The sequence below is a fragment of the Poeciliopsis prolifica genome, unplaced genomic scaffold (genome assembly GCF_027474105.1).
Source record: "Poeciliopsis prolifica strain line A6 unplaced genomic scaffold, Auburn_PproV2 SCAFFOLD013, whole genome shotgun sequence".
NCBI classification, from domain to species: domain Eukaryota; kingdom Metazoa; phylum Chordata; class Actinopteri; order Cyprinodontiformes; family Poeciliidae; genus Poeciliopsis; species Poeciliopsis prolifica.
Window position 1 is genome coordinate 11,815,677 of NW_026562388.1, and position 21,200 is coordinate 11,836,876.

Below are 21,200 nucleotides of genomic sequence, written 5' to 3' on the forward strand. Positions count from 1 at the left end.
CTAAACTCATTAAAATTGACCATGTGTAGTTGATAGTTGTTGGTGTGAAAAATGTGGGAGAACGTCTTCAAATCCAAAGTTGGTGTTACTATGACAACACAATGCCGCTTTCTGTAGACAAGTCAACCATGTTAACAGCCTCACATCAAGCTGACGGGGTATGACGGACATCTGCTCTGGTTTGACTATTTTATCCATTGAGGCAGAACTCACCGTTGATGAGAAGAAGCTAGTTTACCTCCGTGCGCGCTCCGCCGGACTGACGTTTTGCGGGTGCGCGCACGCAGTTTTTGTATGCGAGTTGGTGCACTCATTAAAGTAAGTAAGCTGCCTGCTTAAACCGAGTCGTTAGTGTATTAAAATGTTAAATATGCGGCTTAAATTTATCGCAGGCGGATAATGAAGTATGGACTTCATTATTCACTCACTGAGAGTGTCTGTAATCAGAACTGTGACGATGATAATAATAATAATAATAATAATAATAATAATAATGGAGGAACTGGGTTCCTGTCTAAGAAAGGAATTCAAATAATTGATTATACAGCTTAGTTTGAAAGTTTTTTTTAAAGCAATCCCCATTCATAAATCTACCTGATATTAATAATTTTTGAAATAATTATTATTTATATTAATACAGCATGCACTAAGAGCATATTATATTGTGCTTGTATCACTTGTACGAAGCTTTACTGGATGAGCTCAAAAGAAATCTGATCAGTTGTATTAGGCCTTATATTAGATATTACCAGGAAAATTTTATTTTTTCCTAAATTACTTTTTTTTTTTTCACCATAAAATACATCTAAAAATGGATCCCAAGATGTTCTACAGGTGTTTATATCTAAAGTGAGACTGGCTGATTTTAGCAAAAACTCTGACCTAACTTAATATCTTAAACAGTTTGTACCTCACATGAACGATAAGGTTGCTGTGATGTTTCCAGATGCATCATAAAAAGGAGGACTGCTGCCAACGACTTATATGCATCAAAAAGGCTTGATGAACTCTCTGTGGGGATACTTGGTCTAGGTACCCTGGGGAAACAGCTGCTACTCTGCCTCCTTAAAAAGACCACCATCAGACCCAAACAGATTAAGATCTCCACGAGAAACCCAGCAAGTATGGTGACTCCAAAGTAAATATGTTGTTCCTCCTGCAAAAATGAATGACTTCACCTTTTATTCTTCATCAATTTAGCTTAAAAACAAGGATGGAAGAAAAGATGACCCATAACTGCATATCTACCTCTTTTTGTATTTGTGTTTAAACAACATACATTTCTCAACCCAAATGTCTCTCTCCTTCCACACTAGTTACTCAGATAATCACTAAAGTTGATTTAATCTTCTTTAAACAGCATTAAGTCTCAGGACGTTAAAAGAATTGTGCTTCAAAATGGTCTCAACTTGAGGTCACAAAAGCACATAATGTTGCTGGATGTAAAATTGTCAAAATAGTTTGTTGCAATTAAAAAATTACATTGTAGTTTTGATACCATTTTCAGATTTTATAATGACAACAGCATAACAATCCAAGTACAACCTCTCAAAGATAAATAAACTTAATTTCCAAGGAACATTTCATACTGGAACTGGAAGATATTTTAAATATTCATAATAAATAAATAGAAAACCATAAGCTAATTTGGCAGGTACGCATAATTATATAAAATACAAATTTGTGGCTCTGACGTGACAAAGGATAAAAAAAGTTGTAGTGGTACAAAGTTGTTTAAGGGGAAAAATAGTAAGTAATCCAGCAAACCACTTCTATATTTCACTACAGATTCGGCTCACTTCTTTTTTCACCAGCAGTGTAACAAATGTGTGTGTTTCAGAGGAGTGTGTCCCACCAGGAGTCGAGTGCTTCTTCGACAATCGCTGTCTGGCAGCCTGGGCGGATGTTTTGTTCCTCTGCTGTTTGCCTTCTCACTTTGACAGAATCTGTGCTGATCTCCATTCTCATCTGCAAAAGCACTGCCTTGTCTACAGTTTCATCACAGCTGTGCCTGTCAACCGGTATACACACTTATGCAGGCTGGCAACGTGCTGTTTTGATGCAAACGTGATTAATCTCTCGCTCTTGTTTATTTATTTATTTTTTATCTCAGTCTAGCTGAACGTCTCAACCACAGTTTTATTCTGAAACCACAGTATCAGGTGGAACCGTGCGACACCTCAGACCTGTGGCTGTCCTGCTCCCGTGTAACCGAAGGCTTGTCAGATCCATCACTGATAGAGGCATCATGTCCTTTCGCTGTGAAAGGTTGGTGAGAACTCTTTGAAGTTGAATGTTAATTTTCATAAAGTTATTTTTTATACTAAATTATGTTGATTTTAAACTGTAGGTGGCATCACTCTAGGCCTGAATTGGGTATGTGGAGTGTTGTACAGCCTGTTAAACATCTGCACCCATGTCTGTCTGGGATCCAGAGAGGCTCTTTCTCTAATTAACAGCATATTTGCAGAGAATTGTATGAACAACGAGACTTTAAATGCAGAGAGTTTCATCGCTTCCACATCTTTTCTCCATCCAAATGAGTGAGTTGGTGTAGGATGCGATATTGCATTTAACCTTTGCTACATGAATAATTACAATACAAAAAAATATAAAAAGAAAGAACTAATTAACAAAAGGTTAATATGTTTTTCTTTACTCAACAAAGGTCTTTTCCCTGGATTTCTCTCGTTGACACTCAAACCACGATGACACCACTGCTGCACTTTGTAATGAACAGCAAAACAGTTCAAGAAAACATCTTTACAACATACAAATCATACCTGAAAAGCACAATAAAATGACAAGATTACATCCCAATATGGAGAACATGTCAATATCTAACACATAGTTTAGAATAACATTTTCTAATTGCATTTTGTAAAACTTGATGTAGCTTTTTTCTGGTATTTAATTTGTCTCAATGAGTGTTGTTAAATAGCATAAAGCAAATTATGTGATATCTTTTAATGATATAAGGATTTTTTTTCTGAAATAAAGCCTCACTTGATTTAATTTTTTTAAATATATGCAACAGTTCTTATTTTGTTGTAATACAAGAATGTAAAGACTGCAACTGGTTTTATATGCCATGTTTGTACTTTTATAATGATTATTCCTTTATATTATGTCACAGCCAACATTTTCTTTATTTTTAAGCCATTAACTGTCAATAATAATGCTTGCCTTGTGGTGTCTTGCTGCATTTGTACCCTAATATATTTGCAGGATGTTTGTGTGGATTGAGACATTGAAATTCCAGTAAATTTGTTCTCATTCATTTCCATCTATTTAGAATTAATATTGAGGATGAGGTCATTTCTAATCACTGTGACCACCAGCAACAAAAATTACTAACAAAGATGTGCATTTTTGTAGAGGTTTAAAATGTAAAAACAGTACAGAACACAGATTTGCTTTTCTTTTATTTTATTCAAGGTGTAAAATACATATTTCACTTCCAACATAAAGCTGTTAAAGATGTAAAATCAATCATTTGATTAAAAGAACTAAGTGATTTTCTTTGAAATTGATCGAGTGGTGGATAGTTACTACTGCGCTACATTTGCAATAACATTTTGGGAAGAAAATACTTTTAGAACTAGTTTTATTGCACCATCTTTTCTTTTACATGAATAAAATTATTGATCATTGCTACTATTACTTAAGTAATAAATACTCTTCTCATCATTAATAACTCAAATGAAAGAAGAACAATAATGTTGAAACCAAAATTGCACTTTTTTGGGTACTCTACCCACTTCAGTGTTATAATTTATCCCTAAAATCACTAAACTATTTGTTGTCACTCAGTGTAAAATGCTTCTGGCTTTTGAAACTGTATTTTCAGCTTTTCTACAAAAAAAAAAGAAAAGTCAGATTTCCTTTTTGTTACCATAAACAACATGTTTTCAGAGGTGAGGAAATAGCAGGGCTACTCAAAGTGATAAGTTGCTGTCCAGGAAATTACTCAAGTTGGAGTAAAATATAATTTGGCAGAAAAGCTACTTAATAAATTCTGATTAACTTGTATTAACATTTTATTTGATATTTAAAAATGATATCATCAAACAGACTAAAAATTATGTGCAAATGCTGGTATTTTTGAAACTAAAATGAAAAAGTTACATAATATGATTACAAAATAAATAAAAAACCTAAATAAGCAGAAGAAGTCATTTTTCCATCAAAATTTTCTGTGTCTTGTGCATTTTTTGTGAAAAACACGTTTGTTCTTCAGTCAATGAAGTTTCCTGATTTGAGTATCCAAAGATCTTCCTCAAGAGTAGCATATGGAGATTAAAAAAAGTAAAAATTACAATAAAGTAAAACTACTCTTAACGTAATTTTTTCCCCCAAAAGTTACTCAGGTAAATGTAGCTGGTTTCCATTCACTTCTGCATGTTTCCTCTGTTTTCTGCAGAGCTGCTGCTGCAGCAGAAGAGACCTCGCTTCTTCGTCAGTGTATTCGTATATTTCCGTCGACGCTCGGAACAAAACGGAAGTCCGAAATTCGCGTCGGTGTTTTTTTTTTTCCTGAGAAGAAGCAGCGCTGTGTGGATAGTCGTCACATGATTGAAGGGATATGGAGGTACATTTTTAATGACCTGAGTGGGATTTGAGTGCGTTAAATCGGACTGTCAGTCTTACGTTGTGGTAAGAAAAGGTCGGCTTCACTTTCACTGCTCTCTGTGTAGCTAATGGCTAGCCAGATGTAAGCTAAAGGAAGAGCAAACAAGTAAAGGAAAGCCTGAACCGAGACGTAGAAGGATTACTCTTCGCTTTAGTTGTGGTTAGTAGACTGATTTCTGTATGCTTTGGTTCCAGGTTGTGTAAAGAGGCTAACTTGTCTCTCCCTCCTCCCTGTGCTGGCTCTGAGGGGCGGTCTTTCCTCTCTTCCAGCCCCGCAGTCAGAGGTATTTGTCTTGTCATGACAGCCATGGCGAGATTAGAAGCTACATCTGAGCTCCAGTCTCGGCTGTCATCCTTGTCCTTTTCCTCCTTCCCCGGAGTTACCTCCCATCATTGCGACAGCGAACCGCCGGGCAGGTAACCTGTTGCTCAGAGCTGCTCATGTGTTTTCATCGTTGACTCGGTTGGTTTTTTCCCCTTCTTCTTCTTACTGTAAATCTCTTTACCTCAGTCTGCAGAGTACAAATCTGACGGAGAGCTTCACCCAATCCAGCAATCAAGGCAGCATGAATGAGACCAAGGAGGATTTGGCTAAGGTATGATGCAGAGCTCTCAGAAAGTAACAGTAACCTGGAAGTTGAATGTTACTTATTTTGCTATAATGTGCCATATGCATGTGTACTTTTCAGGGTAATGAAGAGGCTCCTGCAGAGCTGGCCCTGGGGGAAGGAGGCGAGGAGAACAACAGCGCTGGGACCTGTCAGCTCTCTGCTGAAATCACAGGTGAGAACCTGCTGAGTGCTGACATGGCTGACGCCTTGTTTAATACAGAACTGATTTCCAATATGCTTTTTGTAAAGCTTTGACATGCTTTACAAAAAGCAGGAATATTCAGTATTCACTGATACTGAATATCTAAAACTTCTTCCTAGAGTAATTTGTTTCGTTTTTATTATAAATGTCTTAGTTTCTCCCTAAGATTTTCAACCTTGACTTTCAAAAGAGCTATTTTTGCCCTCGGTCCAGCTAAAATAAAAGTTGCTTTGAGCTGCAAATGATACAAGATAGCATTTAAATTATTCTTCAGGGAATTTGTTGCAATTTTAAAAAACAGGGAATCACCATTCTATTTCTATTTCAGTTTTAAATTAAAGAAAAACACAAAACTTTTACATACAGTGGACATAAACATTTTCTTATATTGAATGCCTTGGGAAATTATGTACATTTCTCATGTCATGGGAAATGACAAGAGAAATGGGTTTAACAAAAATAGCTGGTACTTTTAATGCTTTTAAAAGCATTAAATACATTGTTATTCAATGTATAACAATTTGATCAAATATGCATTTTTTTTTATTTAAAAAATATGCATTTTTTATTTTATTTATTGTATCAATAAAAAAAATAATGTAAATCATTCAGTCTTCCTGTTGTGCACTGTAAGTCCTGCTCTCTCTGTCTTGCAGCCTAAATGAACCTCAGACATATGGCATCAAATAAGCCTGTCACAATAAGTAATAAACCAATTATTTACATTATAAATTAAATTTTCCATTTGGACAACAATCATTAAAAAGATGCTCTCCTGTAATATTGTTGAAATATTGTTGAAACTTAGACATTTTGAAAAATGTGTAATGAAGAGTCAATGCAAACATTTGACACCCAATATGTAGTGGTTAGTTTTACAAAAGGCCCAAATGCAACTTTTGCCCATTTAAGCTGAATGATTCATATTTTTTTTAATATAATCTTGGTTACAGAAACTTCATAATCAGTTTTAATTATTGTTTCAGTTGTTTAGTTTATTTTTGGATATTTACAATGTCTTCAATTTTTAGTGTTAAATGTTTTTTTGATCTTTGAGATGTCATACTTCCATTAATGGCATCATTATTATATCATTGGAAATGGTCTCAAATGATAATATCTGGAATAAAAGAAAATAGTTAATTGCAATAATTTTTGGGACAATTTATTGTCCAGCTAAATGTATTATTGTGACAGACCTAACGACATGCCACAGAATCTGTTTCCTCTGTGTCTATTCTTCCTGACTCGAATTTAAAAATCCTTCTGGGAAAGAAAATTGCTAAATGTTAGCTCTATTTCCCTCTGTTACAACATCCAGACTGAAGAGTGTTCTTGTATATGCTGCAATTCACTCTAGATCAATTCATTCATCTCCTTAACATTCTCCTTATTTAACAACTGTAAAGGAAAAGCACAATAGAAAAGTAGTAACTGGCTTGATGCTTCCCTGAAGAAAATACTGGCTCTTTTAGCAACATTTATTGATTATAATTTTAAACACCTCACTGATACTGAATACCTAAAACTTCTTCCTAGAGTAATTTGTTTCGTTTTTATTATAAATGTCTCTAAACGGGCAATGCGTAGTGAGCCATATGCTTTAAAAACACCAAATTTGCTCTTCTGCAACTGATGTTTCTTCTCCACCCAGAGGCAGCCCAGATGCCAACTCTGCCGCCTCCAACAACTTGGACATCTGCTGCAGTGAAGGAGCTGAAGGCAAAGTTTCGAACTGAGAAGGACAGCGTTGTGACAGTGTACCGAGGAGACATCATGACGGTTCACGTCCCCACCGTCCCCGAGGCCAAAAAAGTGTGCTGGGAGTTTGCCACAGACGGTTTTGACATTGGCTTTGGCATATATTTTGACTGGACCCCTGTGACAAGCAGGTCTATCACGGTGCACATCAGCGAGTCGAGCGATGACGAAGACGAAGAGGAAGAGCTGGAAGGTAAACTTACCTGCAAAAGTCTAGATCTATTTGTTTCTATGAGATAACATAGGATTAAATATATAAAGCCACAACTTTTATTAGTATTACAAGTTTGAGAATCATCTGTTGTTCAAGCGTTCTAACAATAGATGAGAGGCAGAAGAGTTAGCGAACTTATTGTGACCATCACTGTAAGCTCAGTACAGCCACTTTAATACAAACTAATTTATGTTCATGATTCCTCTCTGAACTGAGTTCACATTTTCTACTGATTCTCATCCATTTATCATTAAACAAAGTTGAAAAAATAAACGTAGGTCATGTTATTCAGCAATTGGCATCCAAAGTTTTGACTAAAACTATCAATACATGTTGGTAATTGCGAATACTTTTAAAGCAGTACAGAATTAGTGTTCCATAAAACCCTAAAGATGTTGTTGGAAAATTAGCGAGCAAAATGTTCCCCTGCGTTTTTTAAATACAGTATTTGTGCTATTATTCAGCTATGCTTGCCTGTTTGATGGACGGAGAGGAAAATTAGAAGTGACAGAATGCAGCTGCACCTTCTCCAGCACATTTACAATAAACAACAAGCAAAAAAAGACAAATTAAAAAACCCTGTTTAATTTAATCGTTGAGATGGTTAGCTTATTAATCCTCAGTTGATACTCTTAGATTTAAAGCCAAACTGAAAGTATTATGTTGCTTAAGTGCAAAGACTCAGTCTTTTCCAGCATCTGAACTATGCCTGTGCTGCCTCTGTTAGTGCTACCACACAAGCATTCAGTCTTTGTTTTGAAGGTGCTATTGGCTAATTTCTGCAGAAGATATCAAAAATATTTCCCTGAAGAGTCTTTCTCTCTCTAACTTAGGTTTGTCATGTGAAATACTTTTTTATCTGTCCAAAAATGACAAAAAAAATGGAGCTCCACACCAGTTGCAACCAATATCATCATTGCAGTATTTTACAAAAATATTTTCATATTTCTAACTTTGAAATATGAAAAATTATTCCAATTTTTGTGAAAAAAATGAATCATCCGATTTTCAAGTTAGAATAATGTTATTGTGATGCAATGTGTTTATTGATGTTTTATGCTGAAGTACATACTTTTGGCAAAAAATCTATAGTAAACAGTAAATTTAGAAATTTTCAGCTTAGTAGTGTTACTTTGGACACCATTTAAAAAGGTTCACTTTCTGGATTTTGTTTTTAGTGTAACACGAGCACAAAAAGCTGATAATTACAGATTTTGTCAGGGTCTGGTTTCCAATTTTATATCCAAAACAAATTTTATTCCATGCTATGACTATGACTTTTTCCAGTCAAAATGATTTAAAACACCTCGATTTATATTTTTTGTGAGCAAGGAGAAGCTGTAGAAACCTTCTGTTGGTGCTCAGCAACAGGGTTCATTTCTCTATAATCAGAAAGTGTATTAGAGAAATTCTTATTAGTCTTGAAGCAAAAGTTTGTGTGTTTTTTTGTTTTCTTTTACGTTGTGGATACTGGCAACAAGTTGTTGATCAAGTGTGAGGCAGCATGTTGACATTCTGGTATACGTGGTTCTGTGTGGCAGGGCCTCTCAGCAACGACGACGTCGAGAAAGGCTCCAAAAGCCAGACCAACTCGAACCTGGCTGAAATACTGCCTGTGTACCGCCAGGACAGCCATCTGTCCGTCCAGGGCGGGAGCCACGAGTTCCCAGGTGAAGGCACTTACCTCCTAAAGTTTGACAACTCCTACTCCCTTTGGAGGAACAAAACTCTCTACTACAGGGTGTATTACAGTGCCTGAGATGGCAGTTTTGTTGCTCGCGAATGTATAAATTACTGAATATTACTCCTAAGAACAATGAACTATTTTCTTTGATTTCAGTTATGGAATAAATAAAGATATATAATTTAAGAAATAAATGCAGGCACATCAATTTTATATTTGCTTGTCAGATTAAATGGGTTTCAGTGCATCTTGTTTGTCGGTGTCCTGTTTGAATATAATCAGAGAAGCCTTGCGTTTGTCATGTGCCATATCTCCTCTGTGCTGTTTGGTCAAGTGCCCGTCATAAATCGTATATTGTCTTTATCTGTTACATTTCTATGGTAGCAGCAATCAGGGAGAACCTGCACAGTGTGTGTTTCTCCAGGCCACGTCCTTAATCAGCAGTGCTCTGAAGAAATTATTTTCACGTGTGTGTCTGTATGTATGCACCTTTCTGTTTTTCTTTTTTTTCTATTGCATCGCTGTTCGTTTTGATAATCATTCAGCTTTGTTGTGTAACTTATTTTTTAAATCATGTGAAAATTCAGGACTTAATACGTTCTCTACTGGTTCAGTTGGTGTGTTGAAGGAAGATTTTAGGTTGTCGTACTGACGTGACAGTTTTTATGGCGCATATAAAAGCCCTCATCAAATAACGCTCTAGAATCAATATTTACTTTGCTTCGCCAGTGTTTTAATTAGCTGTTTTAAACGTAGAGGCCAGTTGCAGTGTTTCATCCACATGTGTTTTTTAAGTGAAGATCACTGTGTTTATTTTTTGACGTTCTTCGTGTGTTGGACCACCTTTTTCTTGTATAACTGATACTTTATCACTTCCACACATGCGCATTATTTCCAAAGAAGTCACAGATTTGGCTGCTAATGTCGTATGCAACTGTAAAGCAACTGTTTTCAAGCTGTTTGCTGTCCCATACCTTCACTTTAAAGTATACTATTTGTTCCTGAAATTTATATTCAACAATAAAAAGCAGATTGTCTAGTTGTCTGTGTCATTAATTGGATGGAGGGGGAGTTATAGAAGTAGGTGTAGGTTCCAAAACGACTACCCGGTAAATACGCTCGTTGAGTTTGCGGCATTTTATACCAGTCTCACAGCAGAGCCAGGATTAGCAGGTACCTCAGTATGTTCCCTTGTGTTTCTATTAAATTGCAGCATTAGGGGATTGATGTAATTGTTACAGAGGTGCTGATGTAACCTGGTTTTATTTTAAGAGTTCCCGGAAGGCCAGCCACAGTCCTACAGTAACGTCGCTTCTAAAAGGCAGTAAGACAACAACGTTTTAGTTCCCTCTGCAAAATGTTTCGATGAACTATGATTTCGTTGATGGGAGAAAGCTAGAGTAGTGCTGCACTATGAAAGCCTGTTTTCACAATGTTTTGACATGGTTCAAAGCAGTGACATAGAAAAACAACATATCCAACTTCTTGAACATGATAGAAAATTAAAATATATTTGCTTTACAGGTTTTTTTCAGTTGCTTTTTCTTGTGACATTTAATGTTTCAGATGATCAGGTTTTTAACAACAAAGACAAATTGAAGTAAAATTTTGTTTTTAAATTATGATTTCACTTATTAAAGAGGAAAAAATAACCTAAACTAACATTTTCCTGTCATAGATTAACTGTGATTAACCACATTGAACACTAGTTCAATTTTACTCGCAAGTTCCACTAATCGAATCATCACTTGAATAGTACATCTCGGACAACATGAAGTAGGCTAAATAATCTCCCTGATTAGAAGAAATTCAAAGGCAGATGAAAAACAGGCATCGATATGCTCTTGGGTTTTAAAGCAAGACAATTATCATAAGAACATCTGGTCCACCTCTGTTGAAATGTTTGATGTACCCTAGAAAAAGTTTATGACCATAAACAGGCTTAGAGCGATGTGAAAAACTCATTACCACTGGGTGACAGTTGTTGACAGTTTAGGAGCTATTGCACTTTAGAAAGAGTGTCAAGTTTGTTTGGAAATATGTTTTTCTCTTAATAAAATAATTATTTTAAAACTGCATTTGTATTTTCTCTGGTAACCTGTGTCTGATATTTTTAGGGTGATCTGGAGTATTTCAGTGGTTGTTCAACTCTTCTTCTACACTGGATAAAAATTAATATTTTTGTAGTAATATTTCTTTAGATTCATCAAGAGATTTTTTTTTCTATCTGTTAACTTGCCACTGTCTTTCTAAACTATTTTAAAAATAATTTTCGTACTTTCACTCATATTTAGCAGAATTTCAGTCGACATTAATAAATGTAGTGGATCTTAATCTAAAATTTGTAAATTAAAAAAAAAAAAGATATATATATATATATATATATATATATATATATACACACACACACACACACACACACACACACACACACACACACACACATATAACATGCATTGTCTGTTTTATTTATTGACTTGGTTGCACTTTCCCATTATTAGGTTATAAAATGTTAAGATTTTATTATTTTCCTAAAATTCAATTAGTTTTCGAGATCTTACATGTTTTTTTTTTTTACTTATTTGGCTCTACGATTTACATACGACTATGCGACGTGTTTATGGGTGATTTGTCTGTATTCTCCATCAGCATTGGAAAACTATTATAAAAACAATCTTCGCACGCGGGCTGACTTTGGATTGATTGATCTTCAGTCCCACGTGCGTCTCTTCTCCAGACGCCGCAGCGGCGCAGCGCCCAGCTTTAATAACGTCCAGGCAAAATGGGGAAACTGAATTTTTATGTCGTTTGGTCCCCGCGTGACGCTCCTCGACAGTTTAGTTGGTATGTATTTGGTTTTCTAAGCTAGCTCCGGGAGGTTTTTTTCCTGTCAGGCATTCAAATTCAGTTTGGGTATCCGCAGCAAGTCTAACAGAAGCCGCTTCCAAGTCCACATCCCGCTGCCTCTCCCCAAACAGCTGGTCATCTTCGGGTTTGGAGACTGGTCATGCAAAGACACAACTTTGTCTGCAGAGGTGGTGGTCAGCGAGGACGTCCAGCCACAGAACATAGGGACTCTGTCCTCACAGATAAAGTACAGCGGATGGAAAGATGAAATGAATGGTTTCTGGGGTGGAAATGCTCAGCACGTCTCCTTTCCTCTCAGGTGTTTGACCTGGGAAGGTGATTGGAGTGATGACGTCATCACAGCGGCTGAAGAGAGAGGCAGGAGAGGAATGTATGGGAAAATTGTGCTGAAGGCCTGCGCAGAGGTAGAAGAGACTCATTTATCAGTAAGGCAGTGTGTGGTTCCATTTTTACTTGCACAAATATTTCTAGCACATTTAGAACCCAGTGAAGCAGAGATCTGAATAAAACTTGTAGAGGAAAGCTGTGTGAATGTTTCAAACCATCATTTGGAGTTCCAAAGCCTCATAAATGGGTTTGTGATGCCTTCCAAATGGCAAGACTTTGTCATATTCTGTTATTTTCTCTTTTGATTGAAGGAATTATGTTTTTTCATTTCACTGACTTTATGTTGGGCCATTTATGTAATTTGTTGATTCTACAATTTAGACCTGATGCAAATTTCCTGCCCAAAAAGTGGAAGTTGTGAAGTTTGTTTAAAATAACAAAATAGCACACCCTTGACTTTAAATAATCAGAATTGTAGGTCAGAATTTTATTTCTGATTTGTTTTTGTCATTTTTAATCCTACAATAAAAAAAAACATACCAAGAAAGAAAGTACAAAACTAATACAGTAATGGATAAACATTTAAATTCCTGAGAATGCCAAGAACATAAAGTGTGGACTGACACTGTAGATCAGATTGTGGGAGTTTAATGTTGAGCAGGAGTGATTGTGTGTCGTTTCTCTTGCTACAGGATAACATCACTGTCCACAGCACCCCTTTGGCCTGCAGGAAACGCCTGATCTCAGAACAATGCAGTGTGGCCGATCTCTCCAACTCTATTCAGGAAACTCTTGAAACTGAAACGGTGAGACAACGGTGACACTCTTGTCAAACAAGGTGGCTGCCCTCCCTGTGCTGACACCACTCTGAACTACGAAAACCTGAGTGCATTGGTGGCGAAAATAAATCCAGATCATCCAAAAATTAAATCTTCAAAAATGCAATTAATTTCCCAGCCCTACTGTCTTTATTATAAATATGTCGCTGTTGTTAATCTCAACCAAAAAATCTTTGCAGATAATCTCAGAATCCTCACACATGAGCCACAGTGTTTGCTATTCTGAGTTCCCAATGATTAAAGTTGAGACCAGTGACTTTCCTCGCCCTGCAGCTCTGCCTTTGGTAAGTGTGTTGGTGTTATTATTGTTAATATCCAAATAAATATAATGTCTGGAATGTGCTCTGTGCAACTGAAAGGCTAAGACTCCCAGGCATACTGTCGTCAATCGGAGAGCCTGCCCGACGTGGAGCTCAGATGAAACAGACAGTCTCACAGAGGACACGGACAAAACTTCCACTTCCAACAGGGGGAAACTGTGCAGCATTAGCATCCGGGAGAAAATAACTGAGCAGATTAAAAACGAAAGCAGGGAAGGTGAGACTAACAACCTTACCTGTGAAGTCACAACTGTGTGCATAGAAACTGTGTTCATGGAAGCTGTTATTAGTTTTAGCATGTCCATCAAAGCGCTGGAGCCACACTCTGTGCCTGAGTGACCCAGATACGGCTGTCCTCATCGGAGGGGAAACTTCGGATCAGAACTACTGTGAAGACTCGCTGTGGAAGCTTGAGTTGGGTCAGTGGAGTTTGTTGATATGCAGGAACTTGAAAAATGATTCACATTTTTTAAAGTTACAACTAAAAACTGCAAAGTACATTGATTTGCACATGATAGACCAACACCAAATAGTGTATTATGGGGAGTTTGAAGGATGCTGACCAGCTTTAATTGAAAAAAAGGTTATTATGTATTAAATTCAGCTCCCTCAGTCAATAATTTGCACCATTCAATGCAGTTAAAGCTGCAGTCTTTTGGGGTATTTCCTCTTACTCTCTTCCAGCTTTTCACATACATAAATAACAATAAAAGATGTTGCTTAATTATTGCAATAAACTATAATATTCTTGTTCTGAGATGGATTATCAAGTAATAACTTGCATAATAATGGAAGAACACCTTCTGAAAGGCCAATAAACTTTTTAATTTTGTAAAGAACATTCCATACTGGAACTGGAAGACATTTCCAATATCCAAAATGAGTATTTTGTATGTTTATTGTTTTTGGAATTTAAAATATCCAAAACAATAAATAAAATGAAAATAACAATAATGGAAAAAATGGATTAGATTTTTTTCTGAAAACAAAATTACCCTACAAAAATAAAAAAAAAACCCAATCAAAATGGAAATTACTGAGTGCATTGTAATTTGATTCTGATTATGAGCAATGGGCTCATCTGGAGATTATCATTATGGCCACTCATATTTTGCAAAATTAAGTCATTTTGGCTGAACAAAGGGGTGTCTGCAGATCAATTTCCGAGACTTAAGTTTGATATATTTCTGAACTTTGAATTGGCCATTCTCAAACATGAATATGCTTTTATCCATCATAGCTCTGGCTGTATATTTGGGGTTGTCCTGCAGCAACTTTTGCACTTGTACCAAGTCTTTTGTAGCTTCTGGATTTCAGTTATGGGTATTGGAGTAAAGAAGGTTAAATATAAATGCAAATAATATTTTTTAGATTTTTATTTTTTTAGTAAAAAAGAAAACCTGTTTTCTTCTTCAGTAATTGGCAACTTTGTGTTGCTCTATCCCATAAACTCTCAACAGAATACGTGAAATCTGTTGTGATGTGCAAGATGGTGCACTGATTTAGTAGTCCTACAAAATATGTCGGAACAATACATTTTGTAGTGCTAAGCCAGACGTTCCTGAATAGTTTTTTTGTTTTTAATCCAGCATTTTGTTTACATTTGTTCAGACAGTGACTTCTGGTTCCCAATGAACTCTTCTGCTTCTGGACCAGTGCCTCCATGTGCCAGAGGACACACAGCGACCTTTGACCCAGACTCTAAGGCAGTCTTTGTGTACGGTGGCCTGAGGGAGAGTCAGCGCTACAGCGAGCTGTACATCCTTAATACTCTGACCTGGAAGTGGAGGCTTGTCACTGTAGGTTTGTTCGAGAATCACCGCTCCTGGACGAAACCCATTAAGGTGTATTATTTGGTAGAAAAACAATGTGTTTTTATCTACTTGAGATTTTATATCTTGAAAGTTGGTGTCATAAGAAAAAAAAACAGTTATCATAAAACATTACTGCTGCTTGACAGTTTTCTTATTGGATGCTTTGACTTTTGTCTATTTTTAATGCCTTCCAGTTTTGTTTGTATTTGCATTGAAAATTTCTCATTGTAGCTTTCTGTTAAACATCTTTGTGATGAAAAATCTTTAAAGAAGTTGTATAATGTTTACGTTCATTATAAACAACCAAACTATGCTTTAATAATTGATTTACGTTATTAGCTGTATAAAAATATGTAATTCAATATTTTTTTTCAGATGATTATATACTTACATTCTGTACTTGATGTGTTTAATATCTTTACTGTGTTTAGGTTTTATATCATCAGTAGTTTTATTTCTGCAAAAATGAAATGTGTAAAATATTCTCTGAAAAACTTTGGTTACAAATTTCTCCAGTGATAGTATTGACTGTTTTTTGATTATTAAAATGTAGTCCCTTACAGAAGAATACATTTTTTATTTTTGTAAATTTTTTTCTCAAGGCTAAAGGGAAAGTGCCGGCTTTATCATACCATTCAGCAGTTTTCTACCAGAAAGAGCTTTTTGTCTTTGGAGGAGTTCAGCCGCGCAATGGAGTGGGAGATAAATGCAGCAACGCTCTCTACATCTTCAGCCCAGAATATGAGATCTGGTACCAGCCCATTGTGGAGGGAGACAAGCCTCTGCCTCGCTTTGGGTCAGTCTGCTTTGTAAAATAGGATAATTTTGATTAATTGTGTTTAAAATATTTACTAACCCAGGACTTGATGTTCAGGCACTCGGCTACGCTTCTTGGACAGAAACTGGTCATTTTTGGAGGACAAATGACTGCTGCCTACTTCAATGATCTTCATGTTTTAGATCTGGGTAAGCAGCCTGCTTCAATGCAGTCAGTAACAACTTTGAGCTCCAGCTCTGATGTTTGTGTTTTCTCTCTGAGTGAAGGACTGATGGAGTACACAGCTGTGAAATGTGCAAACATGCCACCATTGCCTCGAGGGTGAGTACAGAACAAATTGACCTTGATAAATGTCATCGATGAAGCCATCTGCTTCCAGAATATATATATTTTTGGTGTCTTAAATCATCGCATCAAACCAAGCTGAAAATAAAATGGTTGAAGATGCAGATGAAACCCTCTTGCATGTAAATGATCAGGTTTCATGCAGCAGCTCCAGTGTTGGATAACAGAATTTTGATCAGTGGAGGCTGCAGTGCAATTGGAGCTCTGCAGGATGTGCATGTCTTCAACACTGGTGAGTGCTGATGCTTTGCAATGTGCAAACTTTTGTAGGACAATAAAATGATGCTGATTTGTAATCATTTGTTCAGTAAGAAATATTTTCTGCTTTGTTTCCCCATGTTTAGACATCAGAATGTGGAGCTCAGTGGCATGTCCACTGCTTTGCTCTAAACCCCGTGCAGGACACAGCATGATAAATTTACAAACTGAGCAAGGTGAAAACAATATTAAGTGCACAGTGCTGGTCTTTGGTGGGTCTGACTGCTTTGATTCCTTCTACGACGACACACAAAAGTTCTGCCTGGAAATCACTGACAAATGATTATATCCATGCAGTCGCAGACAACTGATGTGAAAGAAAAGTGGTTTATTTTGCTTTCTTCTGGTTTGAAAGAATTCATGTCACCTGTCAAATTGTGTACCAGTAATAAGATGTATGCACTAATGCTTGAAGTTTTGTACTTTGCATAACAAATCTTTAATTTGCATGTTTTGGACATTACAAATATGTGAGTTATCGTGTGTTGGTAAAACCTTTTTACATAATGAAATATTTTATGAGTTTCATTGTTTAATACTGATTAAATAAAAACACTTGTTTAAAGTACTTTAACAAGGCCCCACTGTCATCATGTTATGCTTGAAGTTCAGCAGGTGTGTCTGGTTGGCGAGATGGATGGCTCAGTTTGAAAGCTTCAATCTCAACCAAGGTGTCATTCAGCCTTTTGATGGTTGGATACTGGCCTACATCCACTTTATACCTGCAGAAATAAAAAAAAAAACTTGTCATTTTTGTTGAATTAAATGTTTGTGTGCAGCAGGGACTGAGGGACTGGACATTCATTACTCACAACTCGAAAGTTCAACTTTCAGGGAAAATGTATGACAAAATAGAAAGCTTACAATACAAATATATTATAATATGAAAGTAGGACATTTAAGCAGAAGCATGCAATTGATTCTATGGACTTCAGAAAAGCGCGGTTCGCTCGATTTGAGGTAAGTCAGTATCCAGCAGCCATTCCCGAATGATGCAAAGTGCTGCTATGCTTTTCTGTGTTTAAAACATTCTCTATTTCTGTTGCAAAAAGCTGATGACATTGAGCAACGCAAGAACATCCTGTTCAAATCTTTGCAATGTTGAGGTCCTGTTTATCAGCGGTTCGGTGTCGTCTTGGTCTCATGCCAACGTGAACTGCATGACTTTCAACATTTGATTGTACCAGGAAATATATAGGTAGATAAATAGATCAAACACTTTTTATTTTTGCTGTTATTGTCATTGTTAAACAATAATGACGTGGGCGCAGCACTTCATCAATTGAGGTTTTCAAGGTTTGTAGAAAATTTTTACTGTTGACTAATAAGAGCTCTGAATTATTTTTTGCAACAAGACTTGTAACAAGTGTTGCAAGTCTGAAACATGCAGAATGAACTTATGTACATTCATCAGTTAATTTTGTGAGTACTGTAAGTCCTTTGCTTAACAATTCACTTTCTTGTTGAAATTACAAACTGGCAAGGATTTTTTTGATTGCTATGTGCAAAATGCTCCCATGTTACAATGATTGAGCAGTACCTTGTACAATGTTCAAAGCTTGAAATATTGTTTAATAACCCAGCTTTTAACTTTATCAGGGAATATAATCATCAATTTCCTTCTTACTTCATGTTCATCTTTCACAAAGATACAGACCAGATACAGACCATCTTACCGTGACTGGTGAAATGTTGAAATACTCACCTCTCTGCATTGTAGACTTGTGGGACTAAACAAATATCTGCCAAGGAAATCTAAAATGAAAGTGATAAAATGTAAATTATTGGATGTATTTAATATTTTTTTCACTTTTGATCTGGTAACCAAATTCTTACCTCATCGCCTACACAGTATTTCCCTGCAGTTTGCTTCAGAATTGGTTCTAAAGCTGTAGGAAATCAAAAAATTCAAATAAACCCCAATGAAAAGATAATTCAGAGCTCTTTTAGTAGTCAATGACAGTGAAAATTTTCCACAAACCTTGAAAACCACGATTGATGTAGTGTTGCGCCCACGGTAACTTTTCTGCTCCGATCTTCTGGAGTACGGATAAATTCTGAAATGCATCAAATGTTGCCATAAATTTATTTTAAGATATTCAAAGTAGAACAGAAATCTTTGTTTTCATAGCTACCTGGAGAGGCTGTATCCCAGAGGCGATGAGGTCACTGATCATGCGAACCTGGGCACGTGCCTTCGGGTCTGCAGGCAAAAGACGAGGTCCTGGTCTGGTCTCATCAATATACTGGATCACTGCAAGCTACAAATGCAAACCAAGTGTGTTCAGTGTTATACTTTAAAAAAAGTATTCATACCCCTTCAACTTTTTCAAATGTTTTTATTGGGATTTAGTGTCACAAATACAAAACAATTCTCTGGCTTCTAATCTGTCGACTGTTCTGATGGCCTTGTACAAGTTCAACCCTAAATTGAATGTAGAGTCAGACAAGTCTTGAAAAACAATATTTTCTAGAGCTATTTAAAAAAAATAACCAAAAATTGCAAAATCTTTAGTCTCTAAAAGTGGAACACTGATTTAAAAAACACTTCATGCTGCAACTGAAGTTAAAGATGACTCTTTTAATCCATAAATAAAAATGCATTCTTATTGATAAAAGAAAAACTCAAAAATCTTAAGTTTTCCTTGCTCTTTAAACTTACACTGTTTTACCACATAAAATTGCACAGAAATTTGTGGTTGTAAATGTATAAATAAAAAAAAAAAGTTCAAAGGGTGTGAATACGTTTGCAATAGGTTGATATGAATGGAGGGCTGAAACCTACCGACTGAGACAGAGTGATGCCATCAATTTCCACTGCTGGAACTTGCTGCATGGGGTTCAATGTTTTGTATTGCTCTGTAAGCTGAGTAAAGATTTGACATCAGTTAAGCTCAAATATTAGTTAAATATTTTTTACAAAATATTTTATAAGCTATTACAAAAGGCAAAACAAGATGAAACCATGAACTGAAAAAGTCTGCTTCCAAGTTGGACCTCCTCTGGTTTTAAAGAAAGAAAATAACATCAATAATAATAGGTGGATCAGGTCTGCTGGACTGAGGCTTATTATAAAGGATTTTTAAAAAATTTGTCAAAGAAAACCAATCAAATTGAGACCCAGACTCTTTGGTCATGTCATGGAATGTACTACATTTCTAAGCTTTGAAAATCACATACTCAAACGTTATTTTGTTGACAAAAAAGGCAAAGTCTTCCATTTATTTATTTCTGCTCATGCACATCCATCCATCCATCCATGAAAGGAAAAAAGAGACAGTGAATGTTTACCGTACCTGCTGACCTCCATCTTTGATTAGATTGACTGCAACCTGGTCATACTCAATGCCCTTAAGAGCAAAAGCTGTGCACAAAAGTTTAATATCATCTTAATAACATGACAATGACCTATAAAAGAAAAAAAGCTGAGTCATTTTAAGGCATGACTTACCAATCCGGACCCTCCACGAGCAAGAGCTTCTGAAGTATCCATGAAGAACAGGCTAAAGAGGGAAAAAAAGCACAAACATAGGAAGAGCTGAAAATAAGATAACATTTTAATCCGTACAGTTTAGATTTGACTGGTTCACCTTGGTTTGGGTTGCCATAGCTCTTTGAATCTAGCAGATGTCTCTAAACTACAGTAAATCAAGTTTTGCTTGTTTTTTCTCTCTCTCTACAAAATCCCATCCTCCTCACACAGCCAATAGGATGCATCCCTGAATTCCCTCCTACTTACACTTTGGTCCATGATTTTGCAACATATGGGCTCCCTCTGGTTCACATGAAGCACACACACTTACACTCATAGCTAACAGGAAAAAATATCACAATACCTTCATAAGGCAAACTAAGGTGAAGCGCATCTCTGGTGTTATGACGTTTGAAACATCAGAATAAAGTGAACTTGGGGGTTTCAGAGCCGTCTGTTGTGAACTTTTCCTTCTTAATTCGCGTTTCTTAAGCATGTAAGAGTAAACAAATGAAAAGTGAAGGTTTTGAACAAAGATCTCCTTGTAAAGTGTAACCCTGCTGATTTGAGTTCAGCTGCAGGTTACATAATTTCCCTGGTTTAAAAAATATGGTGGACGAGTCAGCGTCATAGATGTAGAATAAAAGACGCTGCACATGTTCGTGTCGTCGCCATCTTGTGACTGGCATTGAGGTGGGTTGATAAAAAATTAATTGAGGTGAAAAAAAGATTCTTTACTTGAATTAAATGATCATTCAAATAAGGTAATTCTAAATTAGGACAAAGAGGAAAACTGTGAAGTAGAAAAAAAACTGTTTCATTCTCAAAGTGGGATTAAAATCAGTTTAAAACTGGTTTAAAATATAACTATGAAGTAACAGTATTATTTAAAGCTCTAGAATTAAAAGAGAAACAATTTCTCATTTATTTTTCATAATGACCATTTTTGCTAGCATCCTTTTCGAGAAAATGATTCTAAAATAATACTACTGTTTAAATAAACTTATTTAGGCTGTTCACATAAAGATTTAGGAGAGGAAAGCAAGAAAAATAAAACGAAGTGGGCCAGATGCTG

General features: G+C 36.1%; 4 protein-coding genes across 10 annotated transcripts; 3 read left to right on the plus strand and 1 right to left on the minus strand.

Annotated features, from left to right (window-relative positions):
• Positions 1-118: 118 nt before the first annotated feature.
• noxred1 (NADP-dependent oxidoreductase domain containing 1) lies at positions 119-2,804 on the plus strand. Its single transcript, XM_055038620.1, has 6 exons — positions 119-318; positions 947-1,122; positions 1,841-2,021; positions 2,114-2,268; positions 2,351-2,543; positions 2,669-2,804. Exons 1-6 carry the CDS (start codon positions 161-163, stop codon positions 2,802-2,804), a joined length of 999 nt encoding a protein of 332 aa, XP_054894595.1. The 5' UTR covers positions 119-160.
• A 1,727-nt stretch (positions 2,805-4,531) lies between these two features.
• Positions 4,532-10,143, plus strand: tmed8 (transmembrane p24 trafficking protein 8). 6 transcript variants are annotated; one of them, XM_055038596.1, is made up of 7 exons: positions 4,540-4,591; positions 4,698-4,792; positions 4,903-5,049; positions 5,144-5,228; positions 5,322-5,415; positions 7,100-7,399; positions 8,962-10,143. In XM_055038596.1, the coding sequence occupies exons 3-7, from the start codon at positions 4,931-4,933 to the stop codon at positions 9,177-9,179; spliced, it is 816 nt and encodes a 271-aa protein (XP_054894571.1). In that variant the 5' UTR covers positions 4,540-4,591; positions 4,698-4,792; positions 4,903-4,930; the 3' UTR covers positions 9,180-10,143. The 6 variants fall into 6 exon arrangements, with proteins under 6 accessions (XP_054894568.1, XP_054894570.1, XP_054894572.1 ...); XM_055038593.1 differs by having other exon boundaries at positions 4,532-4,792; XM_055038595.1 differs by lacking the exon at positions 4,698-4,792 and having other exon boundaries at positions 4,532-4,656; positions 4,828-5,049.
• Positions 10,144-13,466: 3,323 nt separating this feature from the next.
• On the plus strand, positions 13,467-17,037 carry zgc:163014 (uncharacterized protein LOC100038766 homolog). Its single transcript, XM_055038455.1, has 9 exons — positions 13,467-13,477; positions 13,512-13,675; positions 13,749-13,877; positions 15,070-15,257; positions 15,875-16,068; positions 16,147-16,238; positions 16,317-16,371; positions 16,530-16,627; positions 16,740-17,037. The coding sequence occupies exons 1-9, from the start codon at positions 13,467-13,469 to the stop codon at positions 16,934-16,936; spliced, it is 1,128 nt and encodes a 375-aa protein (XP_054894430.1). The 3' UTR covers positions 16,937-17,037.
• gstz1 (glutathione S-transferase zeta 1) lies at positions 16,962-20,718 on the minus strand. Of its 2 annotated transcripts, none has more exons than XM_055038598.1 (9): positions 20,490-20,718; positions 20,105-20,156; positions 19,950-20,017; positions 19,439-19,519; positions 18,789-18,914; positions 18,635-18,710; positions 18,490-18,542; positions 18,359-18,408; positions 16,962-17,375 (listed from the first exon to the last, which is right to left on the minus strand). In XM_055038598.1, the coding sequence occupies exons 1-9, from the start codon at positions 20,619-20,621 to the stop codon at positions 17,249-17,251; spliced, it is 765 nt and encodes a 254-aa protein (XP_054894573.1). In that variant the 5' UTR covers positions 20,622-20,718; the 3' UTR covers positions 16,962-17,248. The 2 variants fall into 2 exon arrangements, with proteins under 2 accessions (XP_054894573.1, XP_054894574.1); XM_055038599.1 differs by lacking the exon at positions 20,490-20,718 and adding an exon at positions 20,244-20,370.
• Between the last annotated feature and the right edge of the window lie 482 nt (positions 20,719-21,200).

What these genes read in the sequence shown, in the direction of transcription:
- zgc:163014 (XM_055038455.1), top strand. An exon ending in TAAAAACGAAAGCAGGGAAG is followed by an intron (nt 13,676 to 13,748) that starts GTGAGACTAACA and finishes AGCTGTTATTAG; the next exon opens with TTTTAGCATGTCCATCAAAG. An exon ending in TCTTCATGTTTTAGATCTGG is followed by an intron (nt 16,239 to 16,316) that starts GTAAGCAGCCTG and finishes CTCTGAGTGAAG; the next exon opens with GACTGATGGAGTACACAGCT.
- gstz1 (XM_055038598.1), bottom strand. Translation starts at nt 20,621, where the DNA reads ATGCTTAAGAAACGCGAATTAAGAAGGAAAAGTTCACAACAGACGGCT. An exon ending in GCATCACTCTGTCTCAGTCG is followed by an intron (nt 18,915 to 19,438) that starts GTAGGTTTCAGC and finishes TTGCATTTGTAG; the next exon opens with CTTGCAGTGATCCAGTATAT. An exon ending in CAAGTCTACAATGCAGAGAG is followed by an intron (nt 17,376 to 18,358) that starts GTGAGTATTTCA and finishes TTATTTCTGCAG; the next exon opens with GTATAAAGTGGATGTAGGCC.
- tmed8 (XM_055038591.1), top strand. Translation starts at nt 4,572, where the DNA reads ATGATTGAAGGGATATGGAG. An exon ending in ATGATTGAAGGGATATGGAG is followed by an intron (nt 4,592 to 4,827) that starts GTACATTTTTAA and finishes CTTTGGTTCCAG; the next exon opens with GTTGTGTAAAGAGGCTAACT. An exon ending in CCAAGGAGGATTTGGCTAAG is followed by an intron (nt 5,229 to 5,321) that starts GTATGATGCAGA and finishes TGTACTTTTCAG; the next exon opens with GGTAATGAAGAGGCTCCTGC.
- noxred1 (XM_055038620.1), top strand. Translation starts at nt 161, where the DNA reads ATGACGGACATCTGCTCTGGTTTGACTATTTTATCCATTGAGGCAGAA. An exon ending in CTCCACGAGAAACCCAGCAA is followed by an intron (nt 1,123 to 1,840) that starts GTATGGTGACTC and finishes TGTGTGTTTCAG; the next exon opens with AGGAGTGTGTCCCACCAGGA. An exon ending in ACAGCTGTGCCTGTCAACCG is followed by an intron (nt 2,022 to 2,113) that starts GTATACACACTT and finishes TTTTTATCTCAG; the next exon opens with TCTAGCTGAACGTCTCAACC.